At 45.5% G+C, this 18,071-nt stretch overlaps 1 protein-coding gene across 2 annotated transcripts in view; it reads left to right on the plus strand.

The window, feature by feature from the left end:
- The window catches only part of CASP10 (caspase 10), a 31,878-nt gene extending 14,153 nt beyond the window's left edge, over positions 1-17,725 (plus strand). For both annotated transcript variants that reach the window (XM_047773224.1, XM_047773225.1), the window contains 6 exons: positions 473-582; positions 8,008-8,044; positions 10,197-10,273; positions 11,102-11,210; positions 12,848-13,340; positions 17,332-17,725. In XM_047773224.1, coding sequence (XP_047629180.1) covers positions 473-582; positions 8,008-8,044; positions 10,197-10,273; positions 11,102-11,210; positions 12,848-13,340; positions 17,332-17,485 — 980 coding nt within the window. In that variant the 3' untranslated portion in view covers positions 17,486-17,725. The remainder of the gene's footprint in view (positions 1-472; positions 583-8,007; positions 8,045-10,196; positions 10,274-11,101; positions 11,211-12,847; positions 13,341-17,331) is intronic.
- Positions 17,726-18,071: the final 346 nt, after the last annotated feature.

Here is an 18,071-nt window from a genome sequence, read left to right on the forward strand (position 1 = left end):
TGTTACATATAAACATTTATTTAATCAATAAATCACTTTTTTCCTTTCTTTCTCCTTCCTTCCTTGCCTTTTTTGTTTCTCTTTTTGCTATTAGTCTCTGAGCTCTGGTTTTATTTCTTGAGGTAATGCTTTTGTAATCTTTACTTGGCAATTAGCTGACACATTAAGGACCATAAGTTCAGAAATGGTATTTAGTAAAGCATATAGTAATTTTAAGGAACTAATTAAATTACAAAAATAAAAATAATAATAAGGAATAAAATGTAGTACTACAAGGAATGAAACTTTAATAATAAATAAAAATACTTCATAAATTCCCATTGTTTTCTGGGTGTATATGTAGGCCTCTTGAAGCAAATGCCTCTACAAATCTCTAGGTCCCTGTAAAATAATTTCTTTTCATGATGGGTTGTCCTGGTTTACTTCTAGTCGGACAGTGATTTTTTTTTTTTGTTCCTGAATCTATTCTCAGCCTCCCAGGTGGTGACCCCTCCCTCAGCCAAGGAAACTGAGTCATTGCCTCAAGGAAAGGAGGAACTATTTTCCCCATCGGACATTAAACATCTCCTTGGAAGCTTACAGGTAGGTTCATTGGGTGCTGGTAAATGTTTAACCACCAGCTAGCTCCTCTCCACTACCAGAGAGAGAGAGAGTGGACCTGATTTGTAGCATTTGGTGTAAATACTTCCACCACATCTGATTTCAAGTTACCAACATTACATTAACTGGACTGCAGAATTCTGAAAATTTAATGTTTGGCTCTCAGAGCTAACTTGAGCTGACTCCAGTACACCACTGGGTTGCTTTGAAATGGTTCTGTTCTTATCATGGGATTCTATAAGGGCTGGCTTTGGGGGTGTACAATCTGTATGGTTGCCCAGGCCCCATGATTTGCTTTTTTAATGCTCAGCTGTCATTGTTTTGAAATTCTTTTTTTTTTTTTTTTGGTCATGTCTGCAGCATTCGGAAGTTCCCAGGCCAGGAAGCAAACCCACACCATAGCAGCAATCTTATGGTTAATTTTGTATTTTGTTTTTTGAGGAACCACTATAATGTTTTCCATTGCATCTGTATCATTTTGCTTTTCACAAATCATGCAGTAGTGTTCCAGTTTCTTCACATCCTTGACAACACTTACTATTTTCTTTCTTTCTTTCTTTCTTTCTTTCTTTCTTTCTTTCTTTCTTTCTTTCTTTCTTTCTGTCTGTCTGTCTGTCTGTCTGTCTGTCTGTCTGTCTGTCTTTCTGTCTGTCTGTCTGTCTGTCTGTCTGTCTTTCTTTCTGTCTTTCTTTCTTTCTGTCTGTCTGTCTGTCTTTCTTTCTGTCTTTCTTTCTTTCTGTCTGTCTGTCTGTCTGTCTTTCTTTCTTTCTGTCTTTCTGTCTGTCTTTCTGTCTTTCTTTCTGTCTTTCTTTCCTTCTGTCTGTCTGTCTGTCTTTCAGTATTTCTTTCGGTCTTTCGGTCTTTCTTTCTGCCCTTTAGGGATGCACTTGTGGCATATGGAGGTTCCCAGGCTAGAGGTCAAATTGGAGCTACAGCTGTGGACCTATGCCACAGCCACAGCAATGCAAGATCCCAGTAGTGTCTGTGACCTACACCACAGCTCACGGCAATGCTGGATCCTTAACCCACTGAGCAGGGCCTGGGATCGAACCCGTATCCTCATGGATACCACTGAGCTACAACGGGAACTCCCTATTTTTTTGTTCTTTGATATTAGCCAGCCTAATGCATGTGAGGTGGTATTTCATTGTAGTTTCGATTTGCATTTCCCTAATGATTTTAGTCATGTTGAGCATCTTTTCCTGTTCTTCTTGGCCATTTGTTTATCTTCTTTTTTTTTCTTTTTTTTTTTTCTGTCTTTCGTCTTTTCAGGGCCACACCCGAGGCATATGGAGGTTCCCAGGCTAGGGGTCCAATGGGAGCTACAGCCTCCGGTCTACGCCAGAGCCACAGCAACTCCGGATCCAAGCCATGTCTGTGACCTACACCATGGTTCACGGCAACGCCAGATTGTTAACCCACTGAGTGAGGCCAGGGATTGAACCCACAACCTCGTGGTTCCCAGTCAGATTTGTTAACCACTGAGCCATGACAGGAACTCCCTTGTTTAACTTTTTTTTTGTTTTGCATTTTTGCCTTTTCTAGGGCTGCTCCTGTGGCATATGGAGGTTTCCAGGCTGGGAGTCGAATCCGAGCTGTAGCCTCTGGCCTACGCCAGAGCCATAGCAATGTGGGATCTGAGCCTGTCTGCAACCTACATCACAGCTCACGGCAAGACCGGATCCTTAACCCACTGAGCAAGGCCAGGGATCAAACCCACAACCTCATGGTTTCTAGTCGGATTTGTTAACCACTGAGCCACTACGGAAACTCCCTTGTTTATCTTCTTTGAAGAAATGTTTATTCAGCTCCTTTGCTCATTAATTAATCGGGCTGCTTGTGGAAGTTTTATTTTTTAATTCTTAATTTTTTTTTCATAGATTCTTTACTATTTTCTTGGTGTCATATTTTAACAGTTATACTTTTTTTTTTTTTGGTCTTTTTGCCATTTCTAGGGACGCTCCTGTGGCATATGGAGGTTCCCAGGCTAGGGGTCCAATCAGAGCTACAGCTGCTGGCCTACACCACTGCCACAGCCTCAGCCACTCGGGATTCGAGCCAGGTCTGCGACCTACACCACAGCTCATTACACCACAGCTCATGGCAACACCGGATCTTTTTTTTTTTTTTTTTGTCTTTTTGCCATTTCTAGAGTCCCTCCCGTGGCATATGGAGATTCCCAGGCTAGGGGTCCAATCGGAGCTGCAGCCGCCAGCCTACGCCAGAGCCACAGCAACACAGGATCTGAGCCTCGTCTGTGACCTACATCACAGCTCACAGCAACACCAGATCCTTAACCCACTGAGCAAGGGCAGGGATCGAACCTGCAACCTCATGGTTCCTAGTCGGATTCGTTAACCACCGAGCCATGACAGGAACTCCCAATACTTTTTTAATTCTTAAATTTAGAGATAAATGCAATTTTACAGAAAAGTTGAAAAAATGGGAGTGGTAATACAAAGAACACTGTGTAATATTTACCCGGATTCACCTACCTGATGTTGACTTTTACCCCTTTCGCTTTATCATTTGAGTGCTCTCTCTCTTTCCATCTACACACACACATATATAGCTCTTTCCTGAACTTTTAGGTGTAACTTGCATACATCACAGTTTTTTACCCCTAAACACTTCAGTACGTATTTCCTAATAATAAGGATATTCTTGTACAGAATTATAGTACCGTTATCAATGCGGCAAAGTTAAATTGTACAATTGTTTCGTGACGTCAGTATCCATATTTCAATTTTATCTATTGACCCAGTAACGTTTTTTAATAGTTTTTTTCCCTCCAGTGCATAGTTCAATCTGGGATCATATATTGTATTTAGTTGTCATTTCTTTAGGGTCTTTTAAGTCTTTTCATGTCTCAACGTTTCTTCGTCTTTTATGATATTGACACCTTTGCTGAATACAGTCAGCCCCACTACCACCTTTTATAAAAAATAGAATTTTTCTCTGAGTGAGCGTGTGTGTGTGTGTGTGTGTGTGTGTGTGTGTGTGGTATTGCCTCCACCATGATTCATACTGAATCTTGAATATATAGATTCAAGCTATATATTCTGGCCAGAATATTACATCAATGATACTGTCTCTTTCTCAGGGTCTCCCATCTGGAGGCACTGGGTGTTTATTGGCCTCCCATTCATGATTTTAATTTTGCTTACTTGATCCAGAGGTTGCCTGACTTCTTCATTATATGGTTAATTTTATTTAGTTACTATTTTTTCCTTTGAAGCTAATAATCAGCCGATGGGGAGACATTTTAAGACCATGGAAATAGTCTACTCTGCATCAGCAATGCCCCCCTAAATGGAGCATTCATTGATGATTCTTGTTTGATTCAGTATTATTGTGTTGGTTGAAAAGCAATGATTTTCAAACTCCAGTGTTCTCTCCATATTTATGTCAACACTCAGCATTTTGCTGTAAGCAAGAGCCCTCTTTTCTCCCCCAAAAGTTATTTTTCCTACTACACTTCATTCCTCCCCTCACCAACTTTTTCACTTAGGTTTGTGCTCAGAGACTGACTTGCAAGTGGGAAACACACACACACACACACACACACACACACACACACACACACACGGGACTTTCCTCTTTGTCATTCAGAACCTGAGTCATTTCTAAGGGGTGTGACTCAGCCTTAATCTCCGCTGTTTTCCTGCCTTTGAAAGGTTCTGGTCAAGGCCAGGGGAAGATGGGGAATAACTGTATTGGTGCTGGGAGCAGGAGGCTTTCAGAAGCAGGACTTCATATATATGTTCTCATAGACTCTCAGGGTTGGAAGGTATCTTTAAAGTTATCATGGGAGTTCCCGTCGTGGCGCAGTGGTTAACGAATCCGACTAGGAACCATGAGGTTGCGGGTTCGGTCCCTGCGCTTGCTCAGTGGGTTAACGATCCGGCGTTGCCGTGAGCTGTGGTGTAGGTTGCAGACGCGGCTCGGATCCCGCGTTGCTGTGGCTCTGGTGTAGGCCGGTGGCTACAGCTCCGATTTGACCCCTAGCCTGGGAACTTCCATATGCCTCAGGAGTGGCCCAAGAAATGGCAAAAAGACAAAAAAATAAAAAAATAAAAAAATAAAATAAAGTTACCATGGCCACTCTGCCTCTCTCCATGAAGTGACAGATCAGCTAACACTTGGTAAATCATCTCATGTTTCATCTGCACCTGTAGGATGTTCTTATCTAAAAGAGCACTGCCAACAATTGCATTTAATGAGAAGAAACCGTTGATGAAAATAACCAATAAGCAACCTAAAAATGGGAATAGACAAGAGTTTTGTTTGAGCGCAACTGAGGACTGTAGCCTGGGAGACGTCTTCTTAGACAACTTTGAGGAACTGGTCTGGAGAAGCATGGCTTTCAGCACAGTCTTAGGTCTTGTCAGAACAAAGATCATCCAACAATCCAGGGATAACATTCCTTCGAGGTTTCAAAACAACAGCAACCACAAACCCAAACAGATGAGCATATACACAGTGAGTCAATGTGGCCTTGGAACCTGGGAAGGAAATCGTATCATTGAAGGAGTAGCAGCATGGGTGTCCCAGGAAGGGAGACATTTAATCTTCTTCTTCTTTTTTTTTTTTTGTCTTTTTGCCATTTCTTAGGCTGCTCCCACAGCATATGGAGGTTCCCAGGCTAGGGGTCCATTTGGAGCTGTAGCCACCAGCCTATGCCAGAGCCACAGCAACGCGGGATCCGAGCTGCGTCTGCGACCTACACCACAGCTCATAGCAACGCCGGATCCTTAACCCACTGAGCAAGGCCAGGGATCGAACCCACAACCTCATGGTTCCTAGTCGGATTCGTTAACCACTGCGCCACGATGGGAACCCCTAATCTTCATTTTTTAAGTATGGACATTCTTTACTTTTGGTCAATGCACCCCTTTCTTTAATAATTAAAGCAGATATACAATGTATGCTTGATAGGCCATAAACAGGCAGTTCTAGTTGACATAAAGTTCAGGTTAACTCATGTATACACCAGAATGACTTCCTCATTATGTGAAGATTTCTTTGATCAAAACTGTATTTCAGGAATTCCCATTGTGGCTCAGCGGAAATGAATCTGACTAGGAAACATGAGGTTCTGGGTTCAATCTCTGGCCTCTCTCCGGTGTTAAGATCGGGTGTTGGAGTTCTTGTCATGGCTCAGTGGTTAACGACTCTGACTAGGAACCATGAGGTCGTGGGTTTGATCCCTGGCCTTGCTCGGTGGGTTAAGGATTCGACGTTGCCGTGAGCAGTGGTGTAGGTTGCAGATGTGGCTCAGATCCCAAGTTGCTGTGGCTCTGGCGCAGGCCAGCAGCTACAGCTCGGATTCGACTCCAGGCCTGGGGACCTCCATATGCTGTGGATGCAGCCCTAAAAAAAAAAAAAAAAAAAAAAAAAAAAGCAAAAAACCAAACCAAAACAAAAAAACCCTGTATTTCAAGCAACATCCCCTAATTTGTTTAAAAATCAAATCTGATATTTTTGAGAGTGGCCCAGCCTTTTCTTAAAGACAGGCATGCCTGTCTAATGAGGAGACATAACAACAAGCTTCTTTTTTAAAGCCCTCCTGGAGCCCCCTGGAAAACTGGAAAGAGGACTATGTGTGGCCTGGGCAGTGGGTCATTCATTCATTCATTCATTCCTCTCTGATGTAGATACTTAGGAGTGTCAACAAGGGTGTCAACATTCTCCGACAAAGAAAGCCAGACAGACCCTAAGACTTACTCCTAGGCCCTTTTCCGGCTAATTTTATCAGCACAAGGGAGAAGACAAATTGCTGAGCCTGCTGCGCTACCTATGATCCCCTTAATCCCAGAAAATTAACTCAACTGCTTTCAAAACCAACTGGGCAAACCCAGAAAACAGCCTGCCTGGCCCTCACATGCCATCCAGAAGGACTAGGATTCTGAAAAAAAGAGCAATGTGTCCTGCAAAAAGCAAGGCAGGGAAAAATTTTTTTAAAAAAGGAGTTCCCGTCATGGCTCAGCAGTAGCGAACCCAGCTAGTATCCATGAGGACTCGGGTTGGATCCCTGCCCTTGATCAGCGGGTTAAGAATCCGGCGTTGTTGTGAGCTGAGGTCTCAGACGCAGCTTGGATCCAGCATTGCTGTGGGTATGGCTCTGATTTGACCCCTAGCCTGGGAACTTAAAAAGGCAAAAAAAAAAAAAAAAGGCAGGAAATCATTTGGAAAGTGAAACTAAACTTCTTTGCATTTGTACCCTCAGAGCTGGGAACAGCAGCACTTCAGAGAAGAGGGCTGAACCACACCCTTCGGCAACCATTCCATTTCTTGCAGGCAGCCTGGGAGTGAAGCCATGCAGCCTGGCATAGCTCCAGGAGGAGTCATTTTTCTGCAGCTGGAACCCTGGTGGGCTCCAGCAGGGAGCCGTCTCCAGTGACATGAGGGTGACTTGCCTGTCACCTCAAGTGTCCCGGTGTTGCCTACCACATAGCCAGGGGCAGGGTCAGCCCTTCCCCAGAATACCTCGGTCAAGTCCCCTTTGGGCCCTTCAGCTGCAGGCTAAGGGCTGGGGGTGCTGGGAGTGGGTGGATGGGGGAGAACAATGAAGAAAACCCAAGGGCCCTAGGCTATGAATCAATTTGGTATCTAATGATATAAAACTCAAGGTAAAAGCCCTTGAGGACACTGAGGGAAGTCTGCATTGCCTCCCTGCCCCGCTTCTCCTCCCTAAAAGATCACCACTTTTGGAGTTCGCGTCGTGGCTCAGTGGTTAATGAATCCGACTAGGAACCATGAGGTTGGCAGGATCGATCCCTCCCCTTGCTTAGTGTGTTAAGGATCCGGTGTTGCCATGAGTTGTAGTGCAGATCACAGATTCGGCTGGGATTCCACATTGCTGTGACTCTGGTGTAGGCCGGCGGCTACAGCTCGGATTAGACCCCTAACCTGGGAACCTCCATATACCGAGGGTGCGGCCCAAGAAATGGCAAAAAGACAGAAAAAAAAAAAGATTACCATTTTTATCAGCTTTTTGATTTGTCCTCCTTCATGACACAGTGTGTCCCGGGGAAGAGTGCGGCGACGGTCTTCTGAATTCTCTACCGCAACGTGCAAGGACCCATCATTCTTTCAACATTAGGGCAACGTTATCAGAACATTGACCACTCGGGTCCACATTAGGATTATTTCTAGTCTTTTCTTATTCCAAATAGTGCTGGAATGAATACCTATCCTTGTGCCTGTGTCACACACTTTTGCCGCTGTGTCTTCGTGGACCTTCCTGCTTGGAAGGAGGGAGTTGTTTCATTTCTGGTCACCTCCTGTTGACCTTTTTTTTTGTGTATGTGGCTGGGAATCAGGTATTTTATCTTCTGATCAAGCCTAGATTTTGCTAACTGCATGAATTTCTTGCAATTCATGAATGTCCTCTTTCTTTAACAGGAGGGGTCCCAGCAAGATGAACATGCAGGGAGTAATGGTAGGTTTTCTAAATATTCTTTTTGTAAGATGGACCATTAATATGTTACCTATTATGGAAGTAAGAGATATATTTGATATATACCAAGCAGTCTGGGGGGCCTTGGGAGAAGGTTTACAGACTGGGGGAGAAATCAGTTCTTATCCTCATTCATGGCAAACCACTGAATGCATGGATAAATACCAGGCTTTTCGATGCGGGGGATGGAGTGGGCTGGGTGGTTTCTACTCCAAAAGCTTAGCCGGTCAGTGTCTTGGGATGCAGAGAGCTGCTCTTCCTTCATCCTTAGAATAAGGTTGCCATCTGGGGGTCGGGGTGGGAAAGGAGCCCTAGGTGGGCAGGAGCCCTCAGGCCAGCATCGAGGAGCAGAATGTTGAGTCTGCGGCAGTGTCTTCTGTGGAGGAGTGTGGCTCCAGATGCTGCTTGTATTTTTCAGAGGGAAAGAGGGGGCCAGAGGGAGGGACTTGGCAATGGTGCATTTAATGCTCTAAATTCTTGCCCAGAAACCATGACCTTGAAAAATATTCCAGAATCTGCCACTAGGCTAAGTTAACTGACTACAAAACAAGCGGGTTTTGGGCATCCTCTCTGTGATGTGTTCGTTCCTCATTTTTTTTTCTGGAAATTTATTTATTTTTTATTTTTATTTTTGTCTATTTGCCTTTTCTAGGGCTGCTCCCTCAGCATATAGAGGTTCCCAGGCTAGGGGTCTAATCAGAGCTGTAGCTGCTGGCCTACGCCAGAGCCACAGCAATGCAGGATCCGAGCTGCGTCTGCGACCTACACCACAGCTCACGGCAACGCCGGATCCTTACCCACTGAGCAAGGCAAGGGACTGAACCCGCAACCTCATGGTTCCTAGTCGGATTCGTTAACCACTGCGGCACGACAGGAACTCCCAGGGAAATTTAAACTTCAGAGTCCAACACACTCTTTTGTCTTTCTGCCTAACCAGGAGGTTGCCCGTTAATGATGCCAATGAGAGTTACTATTGCTGAGGTCTTGTCATGTGCCAGGCACTGTTCTTATCTCCTTGAACACTCCAGTCTCCTGGAGATAGGCACCACTGTTATTCTCAGTTAATGATGAGGAAACTGAGACCCAGGACGTCTAGTGGTCTAGTGCTTTGCTGAAGGTTCTGCGGCTAGAACGGAGGGGAGCCAGGATTTGCACCCGGTGCTCTGACTCCAGAGCGCACCCTCTGAAGACCTGGCTGGAGCTACGAGAGCTCAGGCTGTGGTTTCACTTCTCTGAAAAAGAAGCACATTTTCTTCAGTTCTGCAATTCTGCACTTTCAGAGTTGAGACCTGCTTCCCTTCCCCTGAGTGTGCAGGAGCTCTGCAGCTGGGGTCCCTTTCCAGAGGTACTTGGGTCTGGGGGATCCTGGACTTGCTCATTGTGAACTGAGCACCCAGCACTGACCCTTAACCATGGTTAATAACTAACTCGGGCCTCAGTGACAAGAGCAGAGCTTCCTGGATTCCACCGAAAATTTACCAGGCATGCTAGGGAAAAGGAAAGCGTCAAGTTACATTTCCCCTTTTCATTTGACAGCTCAGCTTTATCTGGAGGAACCAGGGAGTCTGCAGTGCACTTCAAAGCAGGGCATTCCTCAGCCAATGCCAAAGGCATGACTAAGTTTAGCCCAGGGCTATTGTGATTTTTTCTGTGCCCGGTTGGGTGACTGGGACTTTTTAAATTTCCCCCCTGTTTCTTTTTCCTGTCTGGCCAGCCTCTCTCTATGTAGTGACAGATAAATGCTGACTCAACCCAACTAAACTTTTAAACAAGAATGCGTGGGCTGGGAGTTCCCGTTGTGGCTCAGTGGAAACGAATCTGACTAGGAACCATAAGGTTATGGGTTCGATCCCTGGCCTTGCTCAGTGGGTGAAGGATCTGGCGTTGCCGTGAGCTGTGGGTAGGATGAAGATGCGGCTTGCGTCCTGCATGGCTGTGGCCTTGGCGTAGGCCGGCAGCTGTAGCTCTGATTATACCCCTAGCCTGGGAACCTCCAGATGCCGCAGGTGTGGCCCTAAAAAGAAAAAAAAAAAAAACCCAAAAAAAGTCCACATGGGTTGATTCCAATACATCCTCTGTAAGGAAATCCAGGTGTTTGGGTAAAGACAATGAGTCTGAGTAATTGTCTTTCTAGGTGAGACAGCAACTCCAGTCTCCGTGGAGCTGTTGGGAGCATCTGTTGAGACTCTAACTTCTAAATCCAGCACAAAGGTTTGGCTCGGTTCTTCAAATCTTCTCCAACTCGTGTCCAGCCCTTTAATGACTTTGCTGGCTCAGATTCTTATTTCTCTCTTGCTTCTTCCTCTCGCTGTGATGACCTCTGTCCTTTTCACTTTTTTCTGTCGCAATTAGAAATGTGTTGACCTTTGCCTGTGGAGGGCATGTTATTGTCCTTTTGGTTACATGTACATTTTGAATTACTTCTGGAGAGGGGAATTTCTTTTTTTCCACTGAAGCCACTTCTTTTCTGCTTGGATCCAAGCTGTACTGTGTTTCCAGGAGATCTTTTTAGCCACAGAGAGGGCCTGGCTGAAGCCAGTTCAGCAATTTGTAATCAAATGCTATTTACAGTAACCTTCAAAATTAATGACACATATTAAAAACCACCCACTGTGGTCTCTACAAAAGAGATTTCTCTGTTTTTAGAAGAATCAGATCATGCCAGAATCCTACCATTACAAAAAAAAATGATCATCTGATATTTTTGTTGTCTTGTTAGAGGCTTACCTCTGCTTTCTTCGTTCTGGTAATCCAACAAGGAAGATGCTTTTGCGTAAAAACTGGGCTTACTAAAATTAAAAATACGTATTATGTCATTTAGTATTGAGAACTGACATTCTGCAGTCAAGCCAAGTGAAGTCTGAATTTTAATGAGGACCTGGCATTCCACCTTGGAATGAATCAGTTAATTCCAGACCAGGACCAGGATCTTGAGATCTCTCTCCCTTTGGTACTGATAAATGGAGTGGTTGGTTAGACACATTAAACCCCTAAAAGAGGATTCCCTAATAGGTGGTTCCTATCTCCGCTTCTTTGCAGGAGACAGCTGTGTACAGGATGGACCGGAATCACAGGGGGTTCTGTGTTGTTGTCAACAACCACAGATTCACCTCGCTGTCAGAAAGACCAGGAACCCATAAAGATGCTGGTAAGAAAGTCTGGACATAGGTGAAATGCAAGTCAGAGAGCTTAAAATCATTTTTTATTTTCACGTTTTCTTTCTATAGTTTTCATCTTCCATGGAAATCTAAGGATGATATCATCAATATGTCTAAGCTTCTTGTAGATTCCTGGGGTCCCAGTCCATCCAGTGGTGCTTAATACTATGCACTAGGTGGCTTATAAATGGCAAGCATTTATTTCTCATGGTTCTAGAGACTGAGAAGTCCAAGATCAAGGCTCTGGCATTTCTGTGTCTGGTGAAAACCCACTTCCTAGATGGTCATCTTCTCTTGTAACCTTGCTCAGTGGCCAGGGTGGGAGAGCTCTGTGAGGCGTCTTTTTGGGCTCCACCCTCATGACCTAAGCATCTCCCAAGTCTCCACTTCCTAATACTCTCACCTTGGGAGTTAGACTTTCAACATATGGGAGTTCCCGTCGTGGCGCAGTGGTTAACGAATCCGACTAGGAACCATGAGGTTGCGGGTTCGGTCCCTGCGCTTGCTCAGTGGGTTAACGATCCGGCGTTGCCGTGAGCTGTGGTGTAGGTTGCAGACGCGGCTTGGATCCTGTGTTGCTGTGGCTCACAGAAAAAAAAAAAAAAAAAAAAGAATTTCAACATATGGGAGTTCCTGTCGTGGCGCAGTGGTTAACGAATCCGACTAGGAACCATGAGGTTGAGGGTTCCATCCCTGGCCTTGCTCAGTGGGTTAAGGATCCGGCATTGCTGTGAGCTGTGGTGTAGGTCACACACGCGGCTCGGATCCTGTGTTGCTGTGGCTCTGGCGGAGGCCGGCTGCTACAGCTCCGATTGGACCCCTAGCCTGGGAACCTCCATATGCCACGGGAGCAGCCCTAGAAAAGGCAAAAAAGACAAAAAAAAAAAAAGAATTTCAACATATGAATTTTGGGGAGGAGGGTGGGACACAAACATTCAGACCATAGCATCTGTGTGTCACCAACCTGCTTAAAGAGTACTCAGAGTCCCTGTTCAGTTATGGCTCTGGTTGGGAGGGAGCGCCTGGGTCAATGTGAGAAAATTGGCTTTGAGCTCTGCTTCCTCCACTAACCAGATTTGTGACCCTGGGAGAGTCACGGGGCCTCAGCTTCCTCATCTGTGAGCTAAGATAAAACTCTGGTCTCTGCTGTCTCTCAGGATCACCTGCAATAGCATTGTGGGTCCTCTAAAAAGGCAGGTTCATTGCAAAAAGGTGTTGTTATGGAGTTCCCATCATGGCTCAGCAGTTAAGGAACCCGACTGGCATCCATGAGAATACCCGGATTCGATCCCTGGCCTCGCTCAGTGGGTTAAGGATCCTGTCTTGCTGTGAGCTATAGTGTAGGTCGCAGATGTGGCTTGGATCTCACGTGGCTGTGGCTGTTGTGTAGGCCCACGGCTACACCTCCAATTGGACCCCTAGCCTGGGAACCTCCATATGCCGCGAGTGTGGACCTAAAACAAAAAGACAATAAAAAAAAGGCATTGCTATGAAAGTAAAAAAAGGAAACCCAAACCTCAGGCTATTTGCCATGCACTGTTTTATAACTATTCACAGAGTTTCACCCCTTCATTTTGTTTCGTCTCACTCGATCTTACGATTTTCCCTTTCCCTCCTTTTTGTACAGAATGTCTGAAGCGAGTGTTCGAGTGGCTGGGGTTCAGCGTCCATGTGTATGTCGATGTGACTAAAGGCCGCCTCATGCAGGTTCTGCGGGAATATCAGAGTCACCCAGGCCATGCTGATGGAGACTGCTTTGTGTTCTGTGTGCTGACCCACGGGGAATTTGGAGCCATCTACTCCTCTGATGGGGACCTCATTCCCATTCGGGAGATCCTGTCTCACTTCACAGCCCAGCAGTGCCCTGGTCTGGCGCACAAACCCAAACTCTTTTTCATCCAAGCCTGTCAAGGTGAAGAGGTACAACCCTCCGTATCCATTGAAGCAGATGCTGTAAATCCTGAGCTCAAGGCCTCTCTCCTTAAGGACAGCATTCCTGTCGAGGCGGATTTCCTTCTTGGCCTGGCCACTGTCCCTGGCTACGTGTCATTTCGGCATGTGAAGGAAGGTAGCTGGTATATCCAGTCTCTTTACAATCATCTGAAGGACTTGGTCCCAAGGTGAGAGTTTTGCATTGTTCCATCATCTTCCTTTTCATCCATGTACCCACCTACGCATCCATCCATCTCTCCATCCAACAAACTTGTATGGAGCATCAGCATATAACTGGAAAGGAAGATACCGAAAAAAAAGAAAAAGACACAGCCCCTGCCCTCAAGTTGCTCATGATCTACACAGATATGGAGTTCCCGTCGTGGCGCAGTGGTTAACGAATCCGACTAAGAACCATAAGGTTTTGGTTGGATCTCTGGCCTTGCTCAGTGGGTTAAGGATCCGGCGTTGCCGTGAGCTGTGGTGTAGGTTGCAGACGTGGCTCGGATCCCGCGTTGCTGTGGCTCTGGTGTAGGCCAGTGGCTACAGCTCCGATTGGATCCCTAGCCTGGGAACCTCCATATGTCATAGGAGCGGCCCAAGAAATGGCAAAAAGACAAAAACAAAAACAAAAACTACACAGATGGATAGATGGGGAAGATCACCCCCTATTGTAAATATACATTGGAAAGCACGGGTGTTATGGGAACATACAGAACTAGCACCTCCCCCAGATTTGGAGGATCGGGGAAGCTTTGAGAGGTGACAAGTAGATGTCAGGTAAAAACCAGGGTGAAAGAATTCTGCAGAGGAAACCGCATCAATAATGGCCTAGAGAGCTTTTATTGATTCCTTTATTTTTATTTATTTATTTGTTTTGCCTTTTCTAGGGCCACTCCCGAGGCATATGGAGGTTCCCAGGCTAGGGGTCTAATCAGAGCTGTAGCCACCGGCCTACGCCAGAGCCACAGCAACACGGGATCCGAGCCACATCTGTGACCTACACCACAGCTCACGGCAACGCCGGATCTTTAACCCACTGAGCAAGGGCAGGGATCGAACCTGCAACCTCATGGTTCCTTGTCGGATTCGTTAACCACTGCGCCACAATGGGAACTCTGGTTCCTTTATTTATTATCAATGGCTCACATTTGCTGAGTGCTTGCCTGCTGCCTTTGGCATTGTGGTATCCTTGGTTTCCTGTCACTAATCTGAGAACTTTCCTTCTGTCTCTGTCACAGGCTCTTTACCTGGTTCCCTGGAAATGGGCCTTCACCAAGGTTCTGCCCTGGACCGTCTTTTCTGCTCTCTCTCTAGCCCCTTTGGGCTGCTTTAGCTGTCGCTAGAGGCCAATGTCTCCTATGTCCCCCACTGCTGAGTTTCTGGAGGGCAGACATGTTCCATTCAACCTTATACCCTCAGCACCTGACATAGTATCTGACATACTGTCGAGTTTGATAAGTATTTGCTGGACCAGGGAATGCCTGGCTGAGTCAGCCTCATTGTCAGGCCAGTCCTACATATTTCTCACAGCCTGTCAGACCTCCCACCTCTCTGTTGCCCTTGGACCTCACATTCAACGTGCACAGGCCTGCATTCAAATTCTCAGCCTCTTCCAGGGGCTCCTACTCAGTGAATCCCCATTTCTGGGAAGAGTCATAATGTTTTTCTGGGAATTTAGGATTGGGACTCAAGATTGGAGCCTTGAGTCACCTTAGCTTTTCTTTCTTTTTCTTTTTTTATTACTCAAATGAATTTAGCACATCTGTGGTTGTATAATGATCGTAACAATCCAGTTTCACAGGATTTCTATCCCACAACCCAAGCACATCCCCCCACCCCCCCAAACTGTCTCCTACGGAGACTGTAAGTTTTTCAATGTCTATGAGTCAGCATCTGTTCCGCAAAGAAGTTCATTGTGTCCTTTTTTCAGACCCCACATGTCAGTGAAAGCATTTGATGTTGGTGTCTCTTTGTATGGCTGACTTCACTTAGCATGATAATTTCTAGGTCCAGCCATGTTGCTAAAAATGCTGGTATTTCGTTCATTTTAATGGCTGAGTAATATTCCACTGTGTATATGTACCACATCTTCTTGATCCACTCCTCTGTCGATGGGCATTTAGGTTGTTCCCATGTCTTGGCTATTGTAAATAGTGCTGCAGTGAACATCGGAGTACATGTGTCTTTGCCAGTCATGGTTTGCTCTGGGTAGATGCCCAGGAGTGGGCACCTGAGCTTTTCCCTCCTCTTTAACAACCCCTCCATCAAGACCATGTCCCATGGCTTTGGGGAAAAGGCAGTATTTATTGAGGGCCTACTATATGCCTGCTGTACAGAGTACTGAAGAAGGTTCAGGGTAAAGCTGTGAACAGAGAGACAAAAATCTCTTCTCCATGGGACTTAATTCAGTGAGAGGACAGTGGATACTAAAAGTGTAAGTAAATAAGTATTTAAATTAATAAGATAATTTTAGGAAATAATACCTGCTCTGAACAGCAAAGCAGGATAATTATATAGAGAATGGGTCAGGGAGGTACTTGAGAAGGCTTCCTGGTAGAGGTGTTTTTCTTTTCTTTCTTTCTTTCTTTTTTTTTTTTTTGGAGTTTTAGGGCCACACCCATGGCCTATGGAGGTTCCCAGGCTAGGGGTTGAATCGGCGCTATAGCAGTCGGAGCAACGCAAGATCCGAGTTGCATCTGCAACCTACACCACAGCTCACGTCAACACCAGATCCTAAACCCACTGAGTGAGGCCAGGGATCGAACCCGAAACCTCATGGTTCCTAGTCGGATTTGTTTCTGCTGCGCCATGATGGGAACTCCAAAGGTGTTTTTTCAAGTGAAACTGAATGATGAGAAGGTGTCTGGAGAAAGAGAGAACAGCTAGTGTGATGCACGTCCCTGCAGGATACAGGGATTCAGAACCAGGCAGGGCTTGCATGCCCACCTGAAAATCACAGTGATGATGCTAAGAAGTAGTAGTATTATGAGTAGTACCAGAAGTGATGGTCTGTGGAACATGGAAGCCAGCATTCTAAGTGCTTTATGTAAACTGCCTCATTTAATTCTCATGGCAATCTCTAAAATGGGTACCCTTTTATTTATTTATTTTTGTCTTTTTTTTTTTGCCATTTTTTGGGCCGCTCCTGCGGCATATGGAGGTTCCCAGGCTAGGGGTCTAATCAGAGCTGTAGCTGCCGGCCTACGCCAGAGCCACAGCAACTCGGGATCCGAGCCGTGTCTGCAACCTGCACCACAGCTCACCACAGCTCAACAACACCAGATCCTTCCCCACTGAGCAAGGCCAGGGATTGAATCCGAAACCTCATGGTTCCTAGTCGGATTCGTTAACCACTGAGCCATGACGGGAACTCCTAAAATGGGTACCATTTTAGAGCTGAGAAAACTGAGTCATAGTGAAGTAACCTGCCTAGGACCACATAATCCGTGAGCGATGAAGCCATGATTCAAACTTGAGCTCTGTCTCCAGAGCCTCTGTCTTGCTTCCAGGGGTATGTAGAGCCCGCCCCTGGAACATTCTGATAAATGCTACCCGCCCTGCAAGCCCTGGCTCAGATGCTACCTCCACTATAGAGCCGTCTCTTCTAGCCAGATGTGCTGCTTTCTCTTCAGAACTTGCAGGAGAATTTTGACCTTCTTTACGTATGCCATTGATTGCATTCTGCCTTGTGTTATGGGGTTTGTCTATATGCCAACCTCAGTATATGTTTCAGGTCTGCATCATAAGGGTTTAAGTTCAGGAATTGTGTCATGTTTATCTTTGCATTCCTCCCCAGATTAAGAATAGAGAGTAAGCTATTTCTATCACCTCCTGTTTATGCTTTTCCTCTATCTACCTGTCTATCAGCTTGAAAGAGGAACATGCAAAACTATTATATGCAGAATGTCTTTGGGGACAAAGTGCATTAAAATGCAAGCTGTGATTATTATTATTATAATGCTCTCCGATACTGAATGTAGAACGGAAAATTTTCATGTGATTCGGCATTTCTTTTTCAATTTCAGAGAAAATAGTTCTGTATCTTTGGCAAGAATCTAGATAGAATCTTGGCGTGTTAGAGCAGGAAGAAGCCACATGTTCTAGGGTCTTTTTTCTAAGACCTGCTGCGTGAGTTCTGTCCCCTGGTTGAAGCCGTATTTTCTCTTCTGCCTGCAGACATGAAGATATCTTATCCATTCTCACCGCCGTCAACAATGATGTGAGCCGACAAGTGGACAAACGTGGAAGCAAAAAACAGATGCCTCAGCCTGCTTTCACACTACGTAAAAAAGTCGTATTCCCTGTGCCACAGGAAGAGCTTTTATTGTAGCAGCGAATTCTGATCGACTTAAGACTTGAGAGGATCCTTTGGCCATTGCTCCAACTTCCTCACTCATCATAGAAATTGGTGACAGATGGAGAGCTGGCCTCCGACTGCCATTCTAATAATAGAAAATGTCCTATTTTCTGCCACAACAAATTCTGTTTTTTTTTTCTTTTCTTCTTTTTGATATGCCACGCATATGGCTCAAATCTGCTGTTTCTGTGGCTGTGGTGATTCAACCCCAACCTGGGAACTTCCTTTTTCTTTTCTTTCTTTCTTTCTTTCTTTTTTTTTTTTCTGTCTTTTCAGGGCCATACCAGCGGCATATGGAAGTTCCCAGGCTAGGGGTCTAATTGGAGCTGTAGCTGCCGGCCCACGCCACAGCCACAGCAACAGCAACACCAGATCCGAGCTGCATCTGCGACCTACACCACAGCTCATGACAACGCCCGGATCCTTAACCTATTGAGCGAGGCCAGAGATTGAACCCACAACCTCATGGTTCCTAGTTGGATTCATTTCCGCTGCCCCAGGACGGGAACTCCCCAACGTGGGAACTTCCATGTGCCACAGACGCAGCTATAAAACAACA

Source organism: Phacochoerus africanus, chromosome 3, assembly GCF_016906955.1.
Source record: "Phacochoerus africanus isolate WHEZ1 chromosome 3, ROS_Pafr_v1, whole genome shotgun sequence".
NCBI lineage: Eukaryota > Metazoa > Chordata > Mammalia > Artiodactyla > Suidae > Phacochoerus > Phacochoerus africanus.